The following is a 25968-nucleotide window of genomic DNA, read 5'->3' on the forward strand; positions in this document are numbered from 1 at the left end:
TGTTTGAAGTGTAATTTGGGCTCCAGAGCTTTGCAGTGGAAACTGTGTCACTTTCACTGTCTCTGGCTGTGTCTCAAATCGAGTACTTGCGTAGAGTACCAGCTCATGCGCATACAGGCCAAGAACAAAATCACTGAGGGTGAATTAGACATGAAGCTGCGCATATTGGCAGCACGTTCATGGTGGTAAGCCTACTTGAAATATAGGTTTGCATCATTTACCAAACATTAATGAACATCCAGTATCCTACCCACACTAAACCACAGGACAACACACTTAATTTGCAGTGATCATACATACACTTGATACATTATCAGACATGGATTGTATTGATTGTAATATAATATTTATAATACTATATAATGAGTTATTATTATTAGCTGTCTTTTATGGAGTAATTTGCTGCCTAGAGCCCATCCTAAACACCCATCTGGGAGTGTGATGTGAGTTATGAAAGCTTTGCATTTTTGGGCAAGTTCTGCTGCTGAATGTGAAACTGGTGTTCACTGGTGTTCCCTCATCCTTGATGGTTCATCTAACAAACTTCACTTGAGCTGATAAAGAAATGGAATGGCTCTTAAAATGGCATCGGAGAGGCAAAGTCGACAATGGCTCATTGAAACTGTATGGGAACGGGTGGCTTAAACGATGGCAGTGGCAAAGAGAAAGGAACAGAGAAAGGAACACTAGATTTGTGGATGAATTAACCGGATTAACAGTCAATTCATGGATTATGCAAATGAGATAGCTGCAGTCATGGTGAACAGTGTAAGAATATATGCATAGTGCCTGACCTGAGACACAGGGTGTGTCTCTCATTGGTGTGGGATCTGAAACTTTCCCTCAACACAGCAGATTACACCACAACAACAATACAGCAGAGCAGGTGCCTGTCTCTCAAAGCTAGTGCAACTTACATTTAGGTTTAGATATTCAAGTTATGATTAATCCTCGGGTGCTTAATAAATATGTAGAAAATAAAGCATTTACAGCAGTAAAAATGCAAGGGTCTCACCACTACCACTGTGCTAGTGCTTACTGTAGCAATAATTGCTTTATATTCTAAAGTCTATGTAGTATGATTTGATTCATCTGCCAAAAAAAGTAATAAAAAAATAATAAAAAATACATCCGCACACCCCTACACACCCCTACACACCCCTACACACCCCTACACACCCCTACAAACCCCTACACACCCCTACAAACCCCTATACACCCCTACAAACCTCTACACACCCCTACACACCCCTACACACCCCTACAAACCTCTACACACCCCTACACACCCCTACACACCCCTACAAACCTCTACACACCCCTACACACCCCTACAAACCCCTACACACCCCTACAAACCTCTACACACCCCTACACAATCCTACACACCCCTACACACCCCTACAAACCCCTACACACCCCTACAAACCCCTACACACCCCTACACATCCAAACACAGTTAGACATACCCACACACACACACACACACACACACACACAGTTACTCAGTCACATGCTTGCACATAAAAAAAGCATGATCCCATGGTCCCTGTGTGTCTGTCTGCATTTCTTTCTCTCCCATTCTTTCTCTTTCTCTCTCCTGGTCTCCTGCTAGCACACAGTGCTCCGGCACAAAGGTTCAGGCTTTCCCTCTTTTTGTCGAAACCACTCTGCCCATGTTGACTGCTTTTGCTTTCCACATGCTGTGAAGTGTGAATGACACTGACAGAAAAGAAAACTCTTGAGTACAGCTGTTTTCTGTGAGTGCTTACATGGCAGGGTGCGTATCTATAGTTTCAGGCAGATGTTTGGACCAAGCAGACTGAATATGTATTTTTCCTAATCTTATACACAATTAGATCTACTTTATTATGCTTCAAAGCCTGAAAGTGGTTTCTAATGTAAATATAAATCATTAAGGTGATCATTAACAAAATATAAAGAACATAAAGTCAGTTTTTTAAATGCCCCAAAAAGGAGTTTGTTTCTGAGCCACACAGTGCAAGTACACGTGTATCTTCTAAAAGCCTGCCGGAAAAGCATCCCAGGTGGGCCGTCATGAAGCTGCTTAAGAGAATGCCAAGACTGCGCAAAGCTGCATCAAGCCAAGGGGGGTGCTAGTTTGAAGAACCTAAAATAGAAGATGGATTTCATAATTCACCAGGCCGCAGACATTTGGGGGGGGGGGGGGGGGGGGGGGGGGTTGGGGTGCTTTAGACGCTGAAACAAAAAAAGGAGCAACTCGAACATGAACTAAGCTTACTGGTACAACTTTACAATAAGACTACCCTTACAAAGCATTTAGCAATGGTTTAAAATGACTCTGTTAATGATTCTTAATTAGGCCATAAACACATTAAATCATTAATAAGCAGTAATAACACATAAATGAAGCTGACAGATATGATGACTGAAATAAAGTATGATAAGTAACCATCCAAATCTGAGGTTTAACAGTATAAATGAAATGCAGGTTCACTATCAGGCAAACAACAGATGGCTGTTGCCCTATTTCTGTATGTGTTCTAAATGCTGTTACTTATTTTAAGGTGTTTATGAAAAAGACAAAGCTGTATGGTTCTCCATTACCTGCTGTGAGTTATGACTCTTTTTAAGGGCTCCACGTAGTTTGCGAAAACTCTCTGTTTTTACAATAATAACAACTTGGTTTAGAAAATGATTAACACCCTTTCTACACACATTATGTTTGGTTGCCATTCAAAATAACCACATCATGGAATGTGACACTTTTTGAAAGATAAGTTTTCAGATTTCAAGATTTCTAGCACTGTGGTGATGCATGCATCCTGCGACTGGTCAGAGATAGAAATCTCCGCACGCTATCAGAGTGGATGCCAAAGTGCGGTAAAGCGTGTGATGACCAAGCTCAGTTTTTGAGCCTTGCTGAACAGGGCTTGAAGGATGGCTATTTAAAACCCAATTATACATGCCGACCAAGAGGGCATCTGCACAGTCTGAAGGTAAAAGGGCAGGACCATTGAGATGCAATCTAAGCGTTAATCTTAAGGAAGGGGTTTCCCTTACTTAAAGGAATTAGCTAAGGGGTTTGCATAAATTTCCACAGATATTTTTCTTAGCTAAGCGAAAGCACTGAGGGGTTTACTACAGTGACTGTAGTATGATGTCCATCATACTAGCTAACGTAACCTAGCTAACGAATTCCCCTACTGCTTCTGTCAAGATGAAAAATATATGAGTCTGTTTAGATGAATCTGCTTAGTTTAACCATCAGCAAAGAGCATCTTCAATATGTTGGACATTCTGAACACAGTGAACATGAAAAATATCTGGCTGGAAATTCCACTCCGTGATTGGCTGTTTAGTATTGCAGTCAATCCTTTTCCTGACAAAGGAGCCGGTTTTTGGCCAAGTTCAACAATGAAGCATATATAACCCATTTTAAGGGGTTAATGGATCTTCACTATTGTTCCAAATTTGAAAAATGCCCAGGTTTGCGACTGCTGCTGTACTGTGTGTGTGTGTGTGTGTAAGTGTGTCCTGACCTTGAACTCCAGCTCCATGGCTGTGACGGTCTCTCCGGCGGGCACCTGGGTGAGTTTTTGGATGTGTGTGTAGAGGCTGCGGGCCGGAACCTCAGTGTGTCCACAGGTGGCAGCCTCCAACAGGGCTTCATGAATAAACACATACTGATCCTCCGTCTGCACCATGTAGTTCCTCTGAGCTCGCATGCACGTTACATGACCGTAAATATCCACTGACTTCTCGTGCTTCATGCGCTCCAGCATGGCGTCGATCACGATGAAGCAGCCTGTCCTTCCAACACCCGCACTGAGGGACAAACGCACACAGCCATTAAAGACTGACCTCATGTTTCTGTTGGTAACCTATAGAAGTCATAGTTACCACTAGCAACAAAAAGGCATGATGCAATTTTATATTAATAATTTCTCCCTGAAACAAAATTAACTGTAGACTTAAAAGGGTTCCCCCTTGTAATATAATATTGGGTCGCTATAAAGAGAATAAAACAGAGAGCACACTGCAGTGTTTACCTGCAATGAACCACCATTGGTCCTGCGTCTGGTGGGTTGCAGGCTTTAACTCTGCGGAGAAAGGCGAGGATGGGTGTAGGATATTCAGGAACGCCGTGGTCTGGCCAGGCCATAAACTGGAACTGCCGCACCTCTCTCTTCTCACTGGAGCCATTCTGTTAGGAGTGAATAATATTAATAAATGCTTTATTATGGGGCAGTTGTGGGCTGGAGGTTAAGGAACCGGCCCTGTGACCGGAAGGTCACTGGTTCAATCCCAAGAGCTGACAGTACATGACTGAGGTGTGTCCTTGAGCAAGGCACATAACCCCCAACTGCTCCCCGGGCGCTGTGGATAGGGCTGCCCACTGCTCTGGGCAAGTGTGCTCACTGCCCCCTAGTGTGTGTGCTCACTAGTGTGTATGCGGTGTTTCACTTCACAGACGGGTTAAATGCGGAGGTGAAATTTCCCCGTTGCGGGACTAATAAGGGTCTCTTAATCACTTAATTATATAGCACCTATACATTATAAAAAAGGGGAATACAAATGAGCAACATTTGCAAACTGTGGTCCCACAGCAAAAGACAACAACAACAAAAAAAAGAAAAAACAACAACAACAGCAACCAAAAAGTAACTGTAAACACCTTAGGTATTATGATCTATATAAACCCAAGGCATAAATTGACATTATATTTAAACACACATATAAATTCATATATATTCAAATAAAACTTTGGTCATTTAAGGGGTTTAAATTCTGAAATGTGTTTTTAACTCTGACTTTGAGCAAGATCAGTAGAATGATCCATAAATGTACTGACTTAGATTTAGTAACACATGCTGATCCAACTCCTTTACTCACTGCCTCCCTCCTTCTCTCACTTCCTCACTCATTCACTCAGTCCCACTCTGTGTTATGTGAGTGAATTTTGTACCTTGTATAGAGCGAATGTTCTGACGCTGTAGGTGGCGAGTTCCACGGTGTCCAGCATGCTGACCTGAATCATCCCGTACGTCTCCGTCCCTCTACTTGGCCAGTACTGGTCACACTTCACCTACAGGGCAAAAGCACATACAAAAATAACACATTCATCTTGCAGAGATCGGAAATGTATAAAACAGTGAGTTGTGATGGATGGAAAGGCAGCCTATATTTAATCTCTTCCAAAAGCCTCTTTTTTGTATGCACTGTAGGAACCTGATTTTTTGTATATGCATGCAGTCTCTACATATGATCATTATCACAAGAAAACTTTGTATACATGAAGGGCCAGTTGCCCTGCACATTGTGTGACCATTTCATGACAGAAATGGACTAAAACTACTTGGACAAAAATTATATTAACATAATTTAAAGTTAGGCATGTTGTTTCCTTCTCTTATGAAGTTTCTACATCAATACTATCGATCTGTAAATAGCCCAAATAGGTGATTTAGGTTAGAATCCGACAGCATTCTTGAGTCACTTCCTGTCATACGTGCACACATTCACAAGTGTGCGGCGGACAGCAGAGCAGCCACCTGGACATACCCTGCATATCTGAGCTCGCTGCATCAACACAGTCCATCACAAACGGAGAACACATACAAAGTACTAAGTAAAATGTTTGTTTTCTAGTCTGTATTGAAGTGTGGACCCACATACAGACAAGTATACACATACAAGTTCTCCTTTATTGTTGGATGCACCAAGTTTTTTTCAGTGTGTGCATGAGCTCATTCAGAGCACTATATTGACGGCTACGGCGAAGTATTGATAAGTATTGTTCAAAAAACTGATATGTGACATCTTCCTGTTCATGCACTTTCTTGTTCCAAAAAGCAGCTTGTGAGACAAACCAATAATAATGTGTAAGTTCTCCGCTCATCAGATCACATTCAGATAACTGCAACAACAGCACTGACAAGTGACTGACAGAGAAAAGATGGAAAAGATGGAAAAACATCCGTGTTTTTGTGTTAGCCTTAAAAAGCTAAGGAGTTAACTAAATATAAGCACCTTCTATTGTACAAGTGCTTTGAGAAACTCACTCTTGTCACAGGCAGAAAAGGAGGAACCCACAGGGGTGATCATTCTCTCTCTCACACACACACAGTTTCAGAAAAGCGATTTTCCCAGTCTTGGCTGGGAAAGACATCCTGATATTTTCAATCATGTTTAAAATTCTTGGCGATGAATCATTTAATATGATCACCTCTGTGACAAAAAGTAGAAGCAGCAATTAGATCATTAGAAAACTCTTGGGGAACGAGGCACAAGCGACTAAAACATCAATGATCAAACGGCAAAACGACCCCCGGTTCACTGCAGGTACAGCAAAAAAGGACTTTGGCTGAAAATAATGTAGGGCTTACCTTTCAGTATGACAGCAGAGGTCAAGAATATAGCAGCATGAGGAGGAAAATAGCCAAGCGACTGGTAGTTTTTTGTGTTGGATGAGCAAAGAAGGCTACCTCTTCAGATGAGCCAGCGTGCTAACAGACCTCACCAGTGTCATGCTGAATGCCGATTACAACTCATCTTCTATATGAGGTATTCTCTCCTCAGTGGACGATGTGCCAACATGTTATTTCAGAGAAATATATTTTCATTGTTTTTGGCCCTACTTAACATTTACTACAGTAACTAGCCTCGTTAGTGATACAGCCGTGCTACCTCTAACGTCTCAGCCACAACCTGAGTGACTTCAGTAGTCAGATACTGGCACCTTGAAAGTTTGACAGTATTTGAGTCACAGTGCACATCCCTATTGCTCACCGCCTCAGTGGTTTGAAGAAAGCTCCAATGCTTTTGGAGAAGTTAAAATTGCTACCATGGACCCAAGAAAAGGGGCTATGGGAAAAGCATGATTATTTTTGCTTTTAATCTCCTATTATGTTGTGGGTCAAATCGACTCGTTTCAAAGTTTAAAAATATAATAAAAAAGTCTTTCTGGAGCATGAAACCTTTTCTGCTGGAATTAATTAGTATAATGGACAGGTAAATGGAACATGACTAATGTGTTTGCAACCCCTCCTGCATGTTTATATTACATTCATAATGTTCAGGATGATTACAAAGGGAAAAAAAAAGAAATTTAGACTGAAACGGATTTATTTTCTTTTCAAATTTGACACACTATGTGATTGCCTAATCCTAAGACAGACACATTCACCCACACCCAGGGACAATTTAGCATGTCCAGTTGGCCTGACTGCATGTCTTTGGACTGTGTGAGGAAACCGGAGAACCCGGAGGAAACCCACGCAGACACGGGGAGAACATGCAGACTCCACACAGAGAGGACCCCGGTCGCCCGGCCGGGGAATCGAACCCAGGCCCTCCTCGCTGTGAGGCGACAGCGCCACCGTGCTGCATCACTTCAAGACATTTTCACAATACAATGACATGCATCACAATATTTGGTTTTCTGAGATTTAAAAAGACAGAATAGAAGCTGTAGTGCCACATCTAGAAATATACCCTCATAATAATCACTACAATGACAAGAATTTTTTAAATGTTTTACAAACTGTGCTGCACTAAATCCAATTAAGCAGGCCTAATTATTCTTACTTTGTAATGCAACACAGTTATTAAGCATTCTTTTAGTTCTGTCTACTGTTTTTTGATCTTTTCTTGTAATGAAGAACAGAGCTTGGTACTCTGAGGTGATACAAAAAGACTCAGATATGCTGAATTCTATCATAGCCAGCAGTAGTAGCAGTGTTAATAATTTAATTTGAGGTGTCGCACCGTTGATCTTCCTCACTCTCTCTTTCACACATTCCTGAACTGCAAAGTACATCGTTCACACCTGACCTGGTACCTGACAACACCATTCAGGGTCACACACACACACACACACACACTGCACAGCACAAATGAGCAACAGAGTGAGAAGGATCGGTCTATGTGTGTGTGTCTCACTGCGAAGCAAAAGAAAATGAGATAGGGTCTGTTTTCTGCTGTTTTTTTTTACAAAACTTCATTAATAAAACTAATAGGAAACAAAATTATTTTTGGTTGCAAAAATAATGGCTGAATTAATATCCGACTGAAAAAAAAACTGACTGAAATTAAGGTTAATGTTGCAATAAAAGTATAAAAACCATTCAGGACAGGGGGCTCCTGAGTGGCGCAACCGTCGAAGTGTTGGCCCCATCATCAGGAGCTCGCGAGTTCGAACCCTGGTGATGCTACAGCCGTCCATAGCCACGAGTCCAAGAGAGCACAATGGGCCTCGCGCTCTCTGGGTGGGTAGAATGGGCCTCCTTTTGTTTGTTTTTATTGTCTGCATTCTTCTAATAGTTCCTCAAGTAACACCTGGGTTTTTGTAACCCGATTTATTCATGGCCAATTTCACCTTCTATGTACGTATACCCCTGTCTCACAATGCTACTAAGCTCAGATGTCAACAACCGCATTCAAACTGCTGCTAAGACAATATAATTGGACAGCGCAACACACTTAGAGGAGAACACTTCAATCCTGTTATGTCAGCTAACTAATGCTTGTGTTGGCTAGAAGTATGCTGAGTGACAAGGAGAAAGGAAATACCCCATTCAGGGCCTTTTAAAAAATAACTGCGTCACTGTGTGAAATGGAGTTTTGGTCAAATGTGAGATTTCTTGAAGCATCACAACGACAGAATCACTGTAAGGTCAGAGAGTTACACTCCTACTAGTTAATGTAGATAGAGTGGGCCTATATGCATATAGCATACACACACACACACACACACACACCCACACACACACACACACACACACATATTTCACTGAAAAATGTATAGTATTAGGGGCTTTTGGCAACCTTGTAACCATGTTGACTGCAATGCTAGCACAGCTAGCACTCTTCTAGCATGGACTGTGGAATTATTTAAACACAAAAAAAAAGAATTGCAAAAAACACTGAAAATAGTATAAAAATAAATATCTAAAGAAGAGAGCCGCCAGCTCATGGTGTATACACATTTCCATTTTTTCACTAGCAAAAAAGGCAGCTTCTCTGGCTGACGCCAACACAGTCAATGTTTTCAACTCAAAGGTGGGTAGGCATATGCTTGCCAGCATATATATGCTGGTCAAGCCTGCCTCTCCGTAGGCATCGCTTTGTCATTTTCAGTCTCCCACTGAAAATGACTGGGGGATGCATAAGTGCTGCTTGCTGTGTAAAAAGGCCTGTGTAAAAAGTGACTATGTATGACTTTACTCACTCTAGATTTCTCTTCCAGTTTGGTCATCATGACAATGGTGTTGGTCCTCTGCTCCCACACCATCCTCCAGAAATCGCTGAGCGTTTCGGGGAGAGGCCCCTGTGTGCCAATGTATGCGTTCTGTTTCCTATAGCCGTCAATGTAGTTAGCATTGATGTAGTCACTCCCCGGCACACCTGCACACAAAATACACACTGTTAACACTCCTCGCAAAGCAGCGTACACCCCATTATTGTAAAAGCAGCACTTGCTACTACACTGAAGAAGATGCTCCATACTGACCATCAATGGGGGTCAGGATGACTCTCGAGTGATCATAAGCAATGACGTTTGCATAGCGGTTCTTTGGCTTGTTGACCTCTAGGTTGGAGTGCTCCCAGGTGAACTGTTGGCCAGGGTCAATTGACTGTGGACAGAGGAGAAGGAGAAAATAAAGACAAGACACTTTACAAGCATTGCTCATCAGTCTGAGTTTGCCTGCTGTTATTTCAGCTGCAATGCTTTATGTATATTTGTCATACATAAAGCATACTTTAATATATGAAGTTATTGCAAAACCAACAAACATGCTTATCTACACTAGAGCCCTATGTTTTACTGATAATACTGGCTGATATTGATGACCCACAGTTTTATCAATATTGGAGAAACAGATCTCATTTCATCTCATCACATGATGTACCAATAGTCAGAGAATTCCTTAGTTGTGGAATAGCCATGATTTGAACCTACCTACCTACTATGTTCGAGCAAAACCTTATTCAAATGTATGACAGCAATATAAAGGCTGAACTGGTTAATCTGAACACAAAACACCATCACAGTTCAAATACGCTGTTTTTTATTGATCCTACAAGGGAAATTTGTCATTCCACTGTTTACGCCCAGGCTGGACAGTGCCTTTCATGAAGGTACAACCATGAATACTAGGTAAGTCCTGAGAGCCCACAACCTGCTGACTGTTGCCAATATCTCCTACCACTGGGCTACTGGTCACCCCTGGAATGCCAAAAAACATACCAAATGTATCCAAATCTAAGCTTAAGTATGATCATAACAAATAGCACAAAAAACTTTTCTAAAATGAAAAATAAACATAAATGAACTGAAAGCAAGATCATTAAGAATTAGTACTACAATATGTATCTTATTCCAGTAAGCACAATTAGCCTGGTTCACTTGTGGGCCTCAGCCTTGGCTGTGTTTACATGCAAAGATTTTTGCCAATCTGATTGAATACAATCCAATTACAGATTCAGACTGAGGTGTTTATCTCACTCTATTCAACAATTTGATTTAAAATCTTCATTTACATGCACACTACAAGTAATCTAATGCAAAATTACGCGCATGCATGGAGAACCACTTAAAGAAAACGTTATCATGATAGAGAACATCACGTGAGGTCCAGTCTGAGTGAGATGGGTTTCCAGTTGACACGTTTGTGTTTTAATTACTTGTACTTCACATGTACTTATTAAGGAAGCAGTGAGAGGAAGACTTCATGAGACGCATAAGCTGGACATCCGTCCCACTGCCGTCTTTTAAAGCTCAGAGCACAAACCTCGTCTCCTCTGCAGACCAGTTTCTGCTCCCGCCATGTTAACCATTTTAAACTTTTGTCAGAGCCGGTTTAGGTTCTCTGCTTTTGTTGTGACACAAACCTTCGACCCAGGCGGCCGAGTTGCCAGCTGGGGGTGGTAACGAGGAGGTAGAGCGTTCCCTCTCGGCTCCAGTGCTCAAAAAGAGCTGAGAGGGAACAGAGAGAGAGACAGAGAGAGAGAGAGAGAGAGAGAGAGGGACGAGCAGCAGCAGACTGAAGATTTGAACAGCTCCAGGAAGAGACTGAAAAGTCTAGCCAACTTGAGCCACTAAAAAGTGGCCAGCTTAGTGTTAGTTGGTTTTGGTTGTTGTGCTTATCTTGTGTGAAAATTAAAGTAACGGCTGCTGCAGCGCTGAACCCTGCCTCCAGCGTCCTCCTCCAGCATGTGCCGTGCTGCAGACCCATATCTGGCTCAATTACATTTTTGGTTTAAAACATTTATGCCAGATTTGACCCACATATACAGACACAAGGCAAGTGTACACTGCTGTACAGCAAGTGTTGGTTCACTACCTGTCAGGTGGGCAGGATATAATAAGGCCACTATTACTGCCTGTTCACGTAACATCTGCCTAGTAGTCAACCAACACTCTTTTATGAAGGAGAATATTATTGTTAGCTTTCTGAATTTCTGCTGTTTATTTGAGTTGATTTTAAGAACAGTAAAGATTGACAATCAGATCTGTCAGTAAAGCGTGTTATAACTAAAATAGAAAGATATGAACCTCAATCAGAATTTTTTTTGCCCCTTAAAATTGGCATTAGCCACAAAATATTCATATTGTTTTGGCCTGTTTTTTTGAAATCATTCTGAAAAGCCTGGGTTTCCTCAAATGTTTGACATGCAGTATATCTGGCCACACATTGGTGCAGTTTCCAGCCATTTATGCAGTGCAACAGGGTCACTGTTCACAAGTTTTTTAAACTTCAAAACACATTTTGAAGATGCTTGCAGTACTGTGGATGAAGCTTTTAAAAGACAATGATAGACTTTATTCTAACACTGATGTCCACCTTTATTCCCACCACACCACAGCTCGGCCTCTAATACAAATATACCCTGACCCCTGTCTGCTCTCTGCCTCGTCCCTAGCTGACCTTAGCTCCATTGTGCCATAATGAGGTAAAAAGAGGAGAGCAGGTGAAAGTGTGTGACAGTCAAGAGTCAGGAAAGAGCTTTATTCAGAACACACACACACACGCACACACACACACACACACACACACACACACACACACACACACACACTGCTACCTCCACTGCATCTATGGAGCTCATTACTGCTCTAATGGCTGTACTACACTATTCTTAGCTAAAGAGCAGCAAGACAGAAAAAAGCTTCACTTGTATTGTAATGGAGAACATAACCACTCATACATACTGACCACTATAAAATATGCATGAAGTAGGAACACTTATACAGCATATTAAGGTGATGTCTCAGACTTGTGCCTTCATCCTGACAAAAAAGACAGTGTGCTTTAGAGGTGGGCAATATGTTGATAATGATATGTCATCATTATCATAATAATGTGTGTCAAAAACACAGCACAACAACACGCACCATAGTCATTAACTGGCAAGTCTAAAATTAAAGAGGCAACCTATCAAAATATCATAATATTATTAATCTATAAAATTAATTAATCACCTCACTCTTGGTCTGCTTAATAGGTTTTGATCGCTTCTACAAAAAGCAACAGCTCAGTTATAGAAAACTAGACATGGTTCAGAGATACAAGGGGTTTTGGAATTGAATTTTTTTAAGTTCAAACAGTTCAACAGTATTTCTTCAATTATTAATAATAAATATTAAATTACAATATGCTCATTACTGACAGCAATAACACTGGGTTCTTTAACAATGTATTTCACAGAGATGGCAGAGATGGTTAACTGTACTAAGTAACTTATTTTGTTCCAAATGCACAGCTGAGTCAGCTCAACAGTTCTTGGATCCGTTGGACTTATCGCCTCCACAACCATGTGACATCCAGGACCACAAAACATCCCATGCAAGTCTGAGATTTAAGTGCTTAGTCCCTTTAAAGTGCTTTACTGCATCTCTCTCTCTCTCTCTCTCTCTCTCTCTCTCTTTCTCTCCCCCTCTTCTACCCCTTCTCCATCTCCCTGTATCCCTTCCTCACGGCTGTCTGCTATAATAATGGCAGAGTTTGAGAGGTGGGCTGCATATCTTATTTAACAGCCCGTTAGGTAACGCTTCCTGCATCTCACGCTGACAAATCGCAGCCATTAGTGCTAATGCCTCGCCCTGACAGACTGATCTGTTACCTCAATACTTCACCATTCTCTTTGCATCCCTTCATTTCTCCCTATTCCCCTGATAACTCTATCTTTCCACAATCACCCCTCCCCCCAATATCCATTCAAAGACATTTCTGGGAATATCTGTGGGCCCACCATTCCTGCTGAATACAGAGAGCCCCATACACTGACAGGAAGAACCCTTTACTCTCAATTAAAGACTACTTCAGAAGACCATCTACAACATAAGCATGACAAAGGTAACTGGAAAGCCTTTAACCACAACTAATCAGCTACTGTTTTATAATCCCTGATCAGTGATGGAGTTCTCTAAATTCAAAAGTGATGTGATGATGAAATGGAAGCTGGGAATGTGTACATTTTATTTACATTACACCTCTGCCTTCATCTCTTAACATTCAAACATCTTTGTTTTGCCTTTCGGCCGCTCCAAACAAGCCTTATGCTGTTTTCACATGTTGCCTGTAGATGGTCGATGGGAAACCATCTATTCTATCACTTTTTAAGGAGCTGCCACTGCAAGTGCCAACGTTCTGCAGGCCACCATGCAAAACAATGCACCTAAATTTGCTGTCAACTGCAGTGGAGAAATTTTCTGGATGTTGATTTTTTTGGGGAGCCATGGACTCCAAACGTCTCGTTGTTGAATTGTACATTAACTCTTTTTTCTTCTGTTCTATACAACAACAAAAAAGAGTACAGAGCATCCTTCTTATTTCTACAACTCTCATCTGATAATCATCCATTTTCACTGGCACTGCTGTAACCATGCCAGCATGTGTGTCGCTTCATGCTGCTGTTGGCCACGTACTGCTATTAGGCGCAGCATGTTTTTCAACACAGACATGTGAATGCAGCATTAAACCCAGTCTGCCACAGTGCTGCTTCTTCCTTGCTGGTACCCAGACACACCTATCACACTCTGCACTCACAAAAACATCAGTCACGGCCATGCAAATCCTGTTTGCATTCACATATCTTTCTTTTTCACACACACACACAAACACACACACACACACACACACACACACACACACACACACACACACAAACTTTGTATTTGTCTGGGTTTTATCCGTGGTGTGTGTGTGGCTGATAACATTTCAAAACTCTGACTCACTCTGAAGCACATCAGCTTGTGTTTTGGCTAAAAAAACAACAACAACAACAACAAAAAAACATCTGACCATTATTTATTTATTTGTGTATTGAATTGTGGAGTGCACTGTCTGGGGTTATTATTTACCATATTATTTACCATTTTCTACAGACCCTCTGAAAAGTGCTGACCCCCCCTCAGCATGGCAGTGTTGCCACTGTGTATATGTGTTGTTCCCTCTGCAGCTTCCACAGCCTTTCCACCAAACACAGCCAACAGATGCCCAATAAATCTGACCGGAATCAGTCCTTGCATCCCAGACACTGCTACAGCCTGTTATTTTTAATTTACAGTTAATATTATAATATTTTTACGATGGCTTGCACACTAAATTTAGAAATAACACACAGTGAAACGTGTCACTGAAGGAGCAGGCCACTAAGCACAATGCTTTACATTAGACAGAGAAATTCATTTCAAGGCACTGTTTTTCAAAATACCACACATGTGAACTAACTAATTAAAGTAAGCACTATAAAAAAACAACACATTTTTATTCACGCTTGCCTTTTTGCCTCCACAAATGTTTCTGCTGTGTTTATGTAATATATTCTATATTCTAATTAAATGAGAATAATAATTCCATATGCATTTGTTTTGGTTTTCTAGTCCTGCCCCCTTGTTTGTTGACTCCGCCCTGTCTGCTCTGTCTGGTTTTGACCGTCGCTCATTTGACTTCTGTGTTTTTGCCAAGTTTTTATAATAAACACTTCACTCCGTTTTAACTGCGCCTACCTGTTCTGTTAAGCACCCTCACGAAAGACTTGCTTGATAAAAAAAAACTTCTTGCCATAGTAATTTGAATTATAGCATGTTAATGTATTTTTTATTTGAATTATTTAAATTAAAACGGCAAAAAATGCCAAATGTAAATCTTTAATTTGTTTGTTAAATTATTACTGTAATTATAATAATTGTAAAAAGGCTTGAATTATTTTTGATCTTATTATTACTTTTTAACGATTTAGTGGGAAATGAAATCTCACGTGCTAAAATGTAATTTCTTGAATAAAAGTTAAAGCAAGTGTGAGGAACCGAGGGCCAGGATCCTCAGCACACCAACTAAACCCAGTAATTAGCTGATGAGTTGAATCAGGTGTGCCTGAGGAGGAAAATCACCAAAGTGTGCAGGAGTCTAGCCTCTAGGACTGGAATTCACCACCAATGAGTTTAAGGCATCTTAACCAAACAAAATACCATTATTACCACGTCTACCCAACATCTGTTTCTGAGAATTTGGGTTTTCTTTGTTTCTTTGTTCTTGTTTCTGTTTGCAGGGTCTTTAATATGTATGATCTCATTTGGATTGTGATCGGCTCTTGCCTAGGACACCGCTGAAAATACTGCAGAGTTAAAAAGACACAGCCACAGTGACTTTATGATTAACTCTTATTTACTGCGCTGTATTTGTGCACTGTGCATGGTGTAGCACTGCTACCACTGAGTTTTCAGTGATTTTATTTATTTATTTATTTATTTATTTTTATCTATGCTCTAACTTCAGCGAAGAGTTCCAACTCTTCAGTAATGAATTAAAGGTGCTTCAGTAGGGCTGTCCAGCTCAGCATCTATACTAAGACTACAAACATTTATGACAGGCTTTTTTTTCTATCCAGCTCAGTTGCAGAAATTCTGCTCTTCCACCCACACATATATTTTCTTTAGTCATTTTTTTGATCGTATCACACTGATAGTTTAATGTCCAACAAAGGTCAATCTCACACTGCTCCACTCCTGGAGACATTATTAGGCATTAATCTTCATTTCAGAAAGCATCGCTTGAAGGGTCTACGTAGAGTTGAACTGTGGATGAACCAAATGTCTGTAACTTGAAAATACACTACGGATTAAGGCGGCCCAAACAGCATTATGTGTAGGCTGATGTATTAAATCTTATAAAACTCTTCTGACGTTGACGAACTCATAAACCCTGTTAAAATCCCCTGAGAAATAGCTGAAACAGCATCACACTCACCCCAGGAGTAACACGGAGCACTACGCTGCACAGTTTACCAGTGACATTGCTGTTATCTGAAAACCTCTGCAGTAATAAAAGCTTCAGCTTCAGCTGCAGTGATGTCCGACCAGGGGATTGTTTTTCATATTTTTTTCAGGAGGACATACACACTTCAGGACATACACACTTCAGGACATACACACTTCAGGAGGACATACACACTTCAGGTGTAACATTCTTCACGTTTCCAGAATGAACACCCTTCCTTTCCACTCATCCACACCATTATCACAGAAAAATAGTAGGTACAATTCTTCGCTCAATTAAGTCGGAGTATAACAATCTGTCTTTGATGTCAAGGCTTCTTCTAGTGTTCCTTGAATAAAAACATGAATCTTACTGTAACAACTACTTCTTTGTGTCAGTTTACAAGTCATTTAAGCCCAACTGATATCCCAGCATTCTCAAACGCACATCATTATCCACCAAATACCATCATTATCCACCTAGTCTTCCTGACAGTTACAGCTTATATAATGGTATACATTTATTTTTCAAATAAAACCACTCTAAATGCTTAACCTAAACAGTAAATTGCAAACAAGTAAAAACAAAACTGAATATATAATTAAGCCAATGTCAATATTGCCTTCTACAACTAGCCCCGCAAGCCCAGCCAAAAAAGGTGTCATGCTGTTTTACACCTTAATTCCTTAAGTTGGCTTCTTATTTGCCAAGTAGTTGTTTAAACTTTTCAGTCCACCTTAAATCGAGCAGTAATTACACTCTGGCCCTGTGCAAGCCAGTTACTGAATGTAACTGCTGCACCATTTAAGGTGGAACAGGATTTTTGAATGAGAAGACAACTTTGTGGAATTTTTAAGTCATTTGTCTCATATGTGCATCGCATGCTTTTGATTGGTCAGTCAAACGGTTCCAAGCATGCAGTTCTTGGCCACAACGAGCAATGAAACCCACCAGACCCTCTGGCAACAACCAAAAGGCTGCTTTGAGATACTATTCTCCAACAAACATCATCATTCTCCAGTCCGGCGTGCTCTGGGTATTTGTCAATGCCAAATTTTTTGTTTGTCTAATGAAAAAATGTTCATCAAAGACATGGTTGTGCTTTTTCACCCTCTACATCAGCATTCGTTGTTAGTTATACTCTCTGGGTGGCTTGTATTTGGAGGTCAGAGACAGCGTGTGATGTATCTGTGCTGTTTACTGCCAGCTTCGCAAGGCTGAAACTCTGCAGAAACAGGCTGAGATGAGCTGCTTTAAAATGGATCTGCCCTCATCCCCTCTTCGTGCTGATTTATCCTCACTGAAAATCACCACTTTAAATGCAAATGATTGGCCTTTGTAGAACATCAGCGAGCAATAATGCCCCGATGGCATGTACAGTAAGTAAATGTGGGGGGATAGTGGGTGGGGGTGGGTGGGTCATTCATCCTGCAACACTTTCCTCTAGGGGTTACACAGACTACTCAACTAATGTATCCACTAGTTGGAAATGGAGAGCGCCGTAGACTAGGCAGGGACAGTGCCTGATTTGAGTGTTTGAATACTTTATTACTCTCAAACTATTTCAAAAGTGACAGAAAGAACTCCAGCCTAAACTGTAAGCTCTTTACGACTACACTGATGTTACAAAAATACCCCTGCAAGACATAACCAACTCAAAATAAAGTAGAAACCAGTAACAAGATGAACCTAGACAGGCTAGCATCAGGCATGGATGCGGTGATTCTGTGGTTGTACGCAAAAGAAAACAATGCGGACTATTTATAATGAAAAAAAGGATACCATGGCAAGTGAAGTCATCCTAAATCTAGTTAATATATCTAATACTTCTCATTTGGAAATTGTTGTAAGATTATTTACCTTTTTTCTAAACACTTTTTAAGTGACGTTGTCTAACAATTGGCAGATAATGTAGCTTGTTTTAAGAAATAATGCTTGAAACAAGTCAATTCATCTGTCAATGTGGAGAGATAATTTGGCACAGAGTAACGTAGAAGTAAAGTAAGAAGATTATTTTTCCAGAAAGTAATAAGTAACGTAATCCTGATGCATCCTAACAGAAGTAATTAGTAATGTGAACGGATTACATATTTTATAATTACCTCAACACTGAAGCTATCTGTACTTACAATACACTCACAATAACAATCACACTGAACAACCTCCTTTCCATAATATAGTTTATCACTTAATTGCCATGTTCATAGCAGTCTGTTATCACGCAGTGTCATCAAGTTATAGCAAGAACATTTATATATAATAAACATAGGTATTATTTCCAACCCTAGGCAGCTGGCTACCTTAGCAAAAACTACCCTGGCAAGCATCATTAAGTTTTCAACATGTCTGGATCACCCCTGTAATTTATTTTCTTTAAAGAAAAAAACTCAGAAACACCCAGAAACCTGTTTTATTTTAAAGGCTCGCTTATTCACACTTATTGTGTCAAATGCATTTGTACAAAGTTCTTCTAGTGAAAACAGGCTTTTTCAGTACTTCTGTAAAAAAGACTTCTGGAGCGCTATGTAGCAGCTTTTTCATGCACATCTAAAATAAGCTTGAACCTATCATGGCCCAATAGACTAAATATGTTATTAAGAGGATTACAAAGAAAAATTCCAACTACAGAACATTCCTGTGTTAAAGGAACTAACTTAATATTTGAATCAGACCTGCTCAGTTAGCCATTAGCTGAAACAGATTCATGATAATGGTGTTTAAAATTACAACAGCATCAAATTAACGTTCATATTTAGTTATTGTACATTTGGCAGACGTTTCAAAAGTACTTTGATGTCCATTCAGACATCCCAGTTAGTACAAATAGGTTACCAAATAGGAGACCAAATTACCGTTGAGCTAAGATACTAACAGAAACAAAAGTCACTGCTGTTACGAAAGCGCTGAAACCTAGAAAGATACACAATAAGACATCAAATTTCTGAAAAAATGTGTCGAGCTGTCCTAGGAGCAGGCAGCAGTAATCTAGCAGAACCACAGCACCGGTTTGAGTCTGGCTCCCTGAAATTCTACTGATGCAGGTTTAAAACATAAAGGCTGAAGTCTGAGAGGGTGAACCTGTGTTTTTGTGTGTGGAGCCATCAGCTAAGCTACTCTTGCACCATTACGCTGTCCATGCTCACACACACTATAACACAGGGTCTATTCCTGCTCACTGATGCTTCACTGATGAACGTTTAGAGGACTCAAAGGTCTTAAAACAGAGCAAGTCAGTTGAAGTGACTGGTGTTGGATTGGCAGAAAGATCTACCCTGTTCTACGGTGACCTGTTCTAAGTTATTAACCTGCTAAACTAGACGCAGCATAATCAGTTCCACTGTGCCCTCTGGAGCACTGTTCAACATTTTGCATTGGTTGTTCAATTTATGATTTAACATTTATTGGGAGTGGAAATTAAAATCTTTCTAGTATATTGTCTGATTCAAGGATGCTCCTATGCCAGTTGAAGAGATAACGATAATACATAAAAGTATGTAACAATTCATTTGTCGACAGGTTATATTTTAAGGATTTAAATTATGAATACTTTAACCATAGTAAAAATGGCATAGCGACTAGCAAACTATTATCGTCTCATACGTTTCACTCTGTACCACAGTGCATAAGGGAGGAGTACAGAGAGTTAGAAAGTGCCATGCTCACACTTTGTACACCGATTACAGTTATTCAGCAGAAGGTTCCAGTCTTTTTGTGTGTCTGAAGCTTGTTTATTTGTAGTCATCATTTTAAGCTGTACCTCATATTCCTGTGAGAAGCGGAGGCCGTCGTTGGCTTTGAGCCGCTCGATGTGGTCGGCCAGGTCGCACACGGAAACAGGCGGGTGCTCTCTCATCCCTGCAGGACAATAAAACAGGGCTTTAGGGAGGTTTAGTCAAGGCTGCACACTGTAATCTCCTGTAGTGTTTACAGCAATTAGGAAAGCTGTGAGCAGCACCAACACACACGTATACAAATTCGCACACAAGCAAACTTCATCAACAAGATGAAGGCAACGAGAGCATGATGCCTTTGTGAGAGAGCATGAGGGTGACAGAGACAGAAAGAGAGGGAGGGAGAGAGAGAGAGAGAGAGAGAGAGAGAAAGAGAGAGAGAGAGAGAGGGAGGGAGAGAGAGAGAGAGAGAGAAAGAGAGAGAGAGAGAAAGAGCGAGAGAAAGAGAGAGAGAGAGAGAGGGAGGGAGAGAGAGAGACAGAGAGAGGGAGGGAGAGAGAGAGAGAGAGAGAGAGAGAGAGAGAAAGAAAGAGAGAGAGAGAGAGAGGGAGGGAGAGAGAGAGAGAGAGAGAGAGAAAGAGAGAGAGAGAGAGAGAGAGAGAGAGAGAGAGAAAGAGAGAGAGACAGAGAGAGAGAGAGAGAGAGAGAGAGAGAGAGAGAGAGAGAGAGAGAGAGAGAGAGACAGAGAGAGAGAGAGGAGAGAGAGAGAGAGAGACAGAGAGAGACAGAGAGAGAGAGAGAGAGAGAGAAAGAGAGGGGGAGAGAGAGAGACAGAGAGAGAGGGAGAGAGAGAGAGAGAGAGAGAGAGACAGAGAGAGAGAGAGGAGAGAGAGAGAGAGACAGAGAGAGAGAGAGAGAGAGAGAGAGAGAGAGAGTGTATCACAATGCTAAACGCTAACTCAGTGATATGAAGTGATATGAGTGGACATGCTGACAGCTTGGTTGGAGTCTGGATTGCTGCGCAGAGAGCTGACTGCTACCTTGGCATGAGTGATAAAATGACTACAATATTTATCAAAATCAAATATTAATAATGCATGTTTGTAGTTTCATAGTAAATTGTTAGTGTTTCTTCATCCAATAGCAGTAAACACTTCAACGTTAAACAGTTGCTACTACAGTACACTAGGTGCCACGTTGTGCTTTCTTCCTGTAGACAGGGAAGGAGAAGTCTAGCCAGTCACTTAAAGCAGTACAAACCAGCCGTTTGCATTACTTTATTTAATGTATTCTCGCGTCTTTGTTGACTGTTAAGATGTGTTGCATTTTGAATGTAAAACTGCAATGCTTCCAAATGATCTACTTTTGTTTACTAAATTATATTATATTACATCTTATGTTATTATTTACACTAGTGTATTTCAAGAAATACGGTTTAATAATATTTATGTTCTAATTTATTAGCATGTTCCCTCAGAATAGGCCGTTAGGAGCCAAAACACTATTCTGTCTAAATCACAAAATATGATATAATAATGATAATGACTTCCTACCACAAAACAACTGTAGAGAAAAAATACAGCAGTAAGATAAGCCTCCTATTTATTACTTAAAGAACTGCAAAGCTAAAACATTCAACCCAACCCCCTCCCATGCTTTTCATCCAACCAAAGGTAGAGTGAAATGCTTCGCTCCGGCTGTAGAGAGGATATGAGAGAACAGTGATTTAAATGCAGACAGCAGGGGTCAGCGCACAAAGCCTGAATGGACAGACAGGGAAAAGGGAGCAATTGGAGAAAAGAGACAGTGGAACAAAAGACAACAGAACAGGAGGAATGCACAGAAGGAACAGATGGAGACTAACTTGGAGTATTCGGGCAACTGGGGGCACTGGAACCTGCGGAGAGAAGAACGGGGAAGGGAGGTGTAAGACCTGTCTGAAAGCCCAAAGAGGTCTCCCAATACAGAGAAAGAGGAGCGGAGAAAAAGCAAAACATAGGAAAGGGGAGGAAGGTGGAAGTAGAGAAAAGATGATAGAGGAGGGAAGAAAAGAGGAGAAAGGAAAGAGGAAAGAGAAAAACATGTCAGGAAGGAGAGAAAAGAGGGGAAAATGTGAAGAAGAGAAAATATGAAAAAAGAAGAGGAGAGAGCCGAAAGACAAGACAAAGGATGAGAGAGGAAGGAGAGGGAAAAGGTGAAAGAAGACAAAAAGGGAAGTGGAGAGAAATTAAAGAAAAGGAAAGAGAAAATCAGAGGAAGCAATGAGAAGAGTAAGAAGCGAGAAGGAAGAAGAGAGGAAGGACAGGAGAGAGCAGAAAGAAGAGGAGAGAAGCAGAAGGAAAGAGAAGGGAATTACTGAGGAAGGAGAGAAAAGCTAGGAGAAAATCAATGTGGAAATAGAGGAGAAAGGAGAAGAGAAGGAAAAGGACAGAGAAAGGAAATGACAGAGCAGAAAAGATGAGAGAGTAAAGGAGGGTGGAGGAAGAAACGCTCGAAATCATCCCCACCATCGGAAAGGCACTGTAGTATAGGTTTTAGACAAAATAAGGCAGTGGTTTTTCAGTCCCATCTGAGAAATCCATGCGTTACACTTTTTTTTGCTGTTAACACTTAAAAACACAAAGATAGTTTGAAGAAAGTGTAGTCAGCCCAAACGCAACCAGCTGCACATTTAATGTCCGAGCTTTGGACAAAAGCGTGGAAAATGTATACGTTAATATAGCTACTACTTCTGTTTTCAGCTTTGCATTGTACTTTTGTCCATTTTTATAGATAATACGATGTCATACAGTGTCTGAAAACACTATTGCACTAAAGCACTATTGCTTTAATCTTTTAAGCCCAAATGGCATGACAGCAATGCATTCACGACACACTGCGTTTAAACTTTACAGCTCTGAGATATCAACAAACTTCATATTCTGCACTGAAGTAGAGAAAGGATCATTCAAACAAAATGCCATATGTCTGTACTGCGTGGCGCATATCCCTGTGAAACCCCAGGACATGTTATGCTTCGGAGTCATCTGTATTGCCTGTCCATTAGATCAGTGTTTACATATTCAACAGATTTAAAACTGAAGTTTTCAACATGTTGTTTTTGTTTAGCCAAAGGATAAAATGCACCATCCAGCAGATCCAATCAAAGCAGGGATTTAGCTTTAGAGACCCTCCAACACCATGTTTTAAAATGTGACTGATGACATCGTACTAGTGAGCTGAGCTGTTCAAAACAACTGACTTAAAAAAAAAAACAACAAAGAAACAAAAGGATGGGTGTTGAAAAACTACATATGCTTTTCAATGGCAGTAATGAGGCAGCTGGAACCACTTGAGAAATGTCAGCAGTGTGCTGTACAGCTAGATAGCAATATATATCACCAGTAAGAGCTTAAACTAAAAGTGCCTGGCTGCACTGAAAAAAATGGAAAATATTTGTGTTCAGCAACTGGTATTACTGAAATAATGGTGTTGAATCTTAAGATAAACCTGAAGACTAACCCTGTAACACCCCAGGTTATATGGCATTTGTCTGCCAATTTTATTGTATTCCTATTAATTTGCTATGTTAATCATCTTGAAAAAAAAAGTATATAAATGTTTACAAATATAATACCATATTATTATTTTATATTCGTTTATTTTTCCAGCACGTTAAATTCAGCAAATAAACAGTTATTGTGTATTAAAACATGCAGATCTGTGTTCTCTATACAGGATGTGTTAACATATTTTCACTCAGAAAATCAACAAAACATATCATTTGTTCAGAGGAGCTCAGTACTTAAAATGTTAACTTACCAGGTAATTCACAATCAGTGTGTTTGACCTGTTCAAGAACTAAAATATTGCGTGCATCACAAGAATAGGCTTGCTAACCAAATCAGAGAATGCTGTTTTAACCGAATGAGGTAGATAATGCTTGAATGGAGTCTGGTTAAGTTGGTCTGATACTAAAAAAACCTAAAAAGTCTTCATCTTTAAAGGCCCAGTCATGCAGCTTGTGGAGCCAGAGAGGATTGGCCTTTATGCAGAAACTCCCTGCACTGTCAGAAGGGTTTTTGCAGTCAAAGAGAGCAGGGACCACATCAGGGAGAGAAGGACTGAGAGGAAAAGAGGAATGGAGAGGAGAAAAAAGAGAGATAAAGAGTCCCTCCTGTGACTTATCCTGCTTAATTCCTCCCAAGTTCAAAGCTCAGAGCGTACAGAATGAGGGTGTGTAATTAGATGGTGTGGTGTGTGTGATGTGTGCGTGTAAATGGCTGACTATCCTCTTCTTCAGTGTGTCCTTCATGTTGAGGTGAAGCTGATGGTGAATAATACTCTTTATCTCCACACTAAAAGCCCAGCTATACTCCACGGCTCCACAGCGCTTTCACAGAGCGGCACCTATTCAGTCCAATCCACACAGCTTACAGCAGATTAGACCCTGCTTCAGTTTATAAAAATGTCCGTTTGACCAAATGCCCATGTGTCTGTATGCGTGATTCTGTGCCTGCATTGATCTGACTGTGTGTACTTGTGTTTGTGTACATCAATATACACTACTGTGCAACAGTCAGAATTCATTTTCAGTCAAAATAGCCATGAAGTACATGCTATTTATGTTTTAAGAGACATTTCTAAGAAGAGAAGAGAAGGCCTGTGGACACCCCAGCTAATTATTGAGCTCAGGTGTTTAAATCACACTAAACAGGTGAATAAAATCAAGTACATAGCCAAGCAATCTCCAGAGAAGAACACTGGCAGTAGAATGGGTCATACCCAAGAGCTCAGTTACTTTAAGTGTGGCGCCGTCATAGGATGCCACTTTTGCCACGAGTCAGTAATAGTAATAACCAAGTGTCCGCATATTTTTGGACAAATTTAATATAAGATAATCCACTTGCATAAGAGAAAATAACAACCATGCAAGACTTTGTAGACCACCAAAACTGTCATCATCAGTTAAAAAGTCAGTTAAAAACTTTCATCTTGTGTTATGGGGGTCCTGTGTTCAGGAACTGACCAGGCATGGCCAGGGTAGATGGCAGTTGAAAACTGTGCAACAACAAATGCAGTACAGTCAATATTATAAACCTAACCTTCTGGGGTGGATGTACCTGTTTAAATGGCCAGTGTGAGAAAGCACATCTTAAGTAAGCCTAATAAACTTTCCATCTACAGGACATATGTATTTTGGTTCTATATGCATGTGTCTGTGAGAGCTGCATTACCTTGTGTTTGGTAGTTGAGTCTCCTCATCTCTACAGGGTCGGAAGAGTGGGCTAGCAGATGATCCTTCACTCCGGCAGAGTGCTCATCTTTCGCTGAGGGAGACGCTCGCTTCCTACACACCACAACAAGAGGGGCAATTAGAGCAGAAACTACTCTCTCACACACACACACACACACACACACACACACACACACACACACACACACACACACAAACAGGAAAATAAACACGCATACACACCAGGTGTGCTTTGTCTTACTGCAGTGTGAAGAGCAGTGGAACATGTTTTTGCACTGAATCCATTTGTACCTCTAATTTAAGCCTTCAATGAATAGGCAAACTATTACTTCATAACTGACATGCAAAATGAGTCACATATTTCCATTACTTTTCAGTGGAGAAAGGGAGAAATATGGGAGAAATGCGATTGCCACTGCACATGTTTTGTGGAGAACATCAACACAAAGCGATCAAGCAGCCTCCATCACGCATATTTGAAGGTAAGGTGGGTGTTCACTAACAGTTGCAGTGTGTTTATAGGGAGGGGCTGTGGTTGCAGCTCTTTTAGGATCAAAACCATTACATAAACAACAAGAAGCTTCTTTTTAGTGTAGGCTGTTTTCTCTGGCAGTACCGTATTTGCTGGCAATAGCAGTACTTAAACGAATAATGAATTAAGAATTAAAAGAATAATGTTTGTGCTTTTGTCCATTTTTATCCCTGTTCCAATCCAAAACTACAGGGGTAAACTGCAGACAAACAGGTGTAGACTGACTACATTTGGAATAAAGTATTTCTGTTGTCACTTTAACTCATCACAGCAGACCCAGAG

The 25968-nt window shown here is 40.6% G+C and overlaps 1 protein-coding gene across 15 annotated transcripts in view; it reads right to left on the minus strand.

The window, feature by feature from the left end:
- The window catches only part of ptprfa (protein tyrosine phosphatase receptor type Fa), a 349840-nt gene that overhangs the window by 13247 nt on the left and 310625 nt on the right, over nucleotides 1–25968 (minus strand). For 11 of the 15 annotated variants that reach the window (XM_037535014.1, XM_037535013.1, XM_037535011.1 and 8 more), the window contains 8 exons: nucleotides 25135–25247; nucleotides 21783–21815; nucleotides 20005–20102; nucleotides 9497–9620; nucleotides 9215–9390; nucleotides 4952–5071; nucleotides 4035–4189; nucleotides 3525–3810 (listed from right to left, as the gene is read on the minus strand). In XM_037535014.1, the coding sequence (XP_037390911.1) occupies nucleotides 3525–3810; nucleotides 4035–4189; nucleotides 4952–5071; nucleotides 9215–9390; nucleotides 9497–9620; nucleotides 20005–20102; nucleotides 21783–21815; nucleotides 25135–25247 (1105 nt within the window). The remainder of the gene's footprint in view (nucleotides 1–3524; nucleotides 3811–4034; nucleotides 4190–4951; nucleotides 5072–9214; nucleotides 9391–9496; nucleotides 9621–20004; nucleotides 20103–21782; nucleotides 21816–25134; nucleotides 25248–25968) is intronic. The other 4 variants (XM_037535019.1, XM_037535015.1, XM_037535021.1 and 1 more) reach the window with 1 other exon arrangement.

The sequence above is a fragment of the Pygocentrus nattereri genome, chromosome 26 (assembly GCF_015220715.1).
Source record: "Pygocentrus nattereri isolate fPygNat1 chromosome 26, fPygNat1.pri, whole genome shotgun sequence".
In the NCBI taxonomy this organism is placed as follows: Eukaryota; Metazoa; Chordata; class Actinopteri; order Characiformes; family Serrasalmidae; genus Pygocentrus; species Pygocentrus nattereri.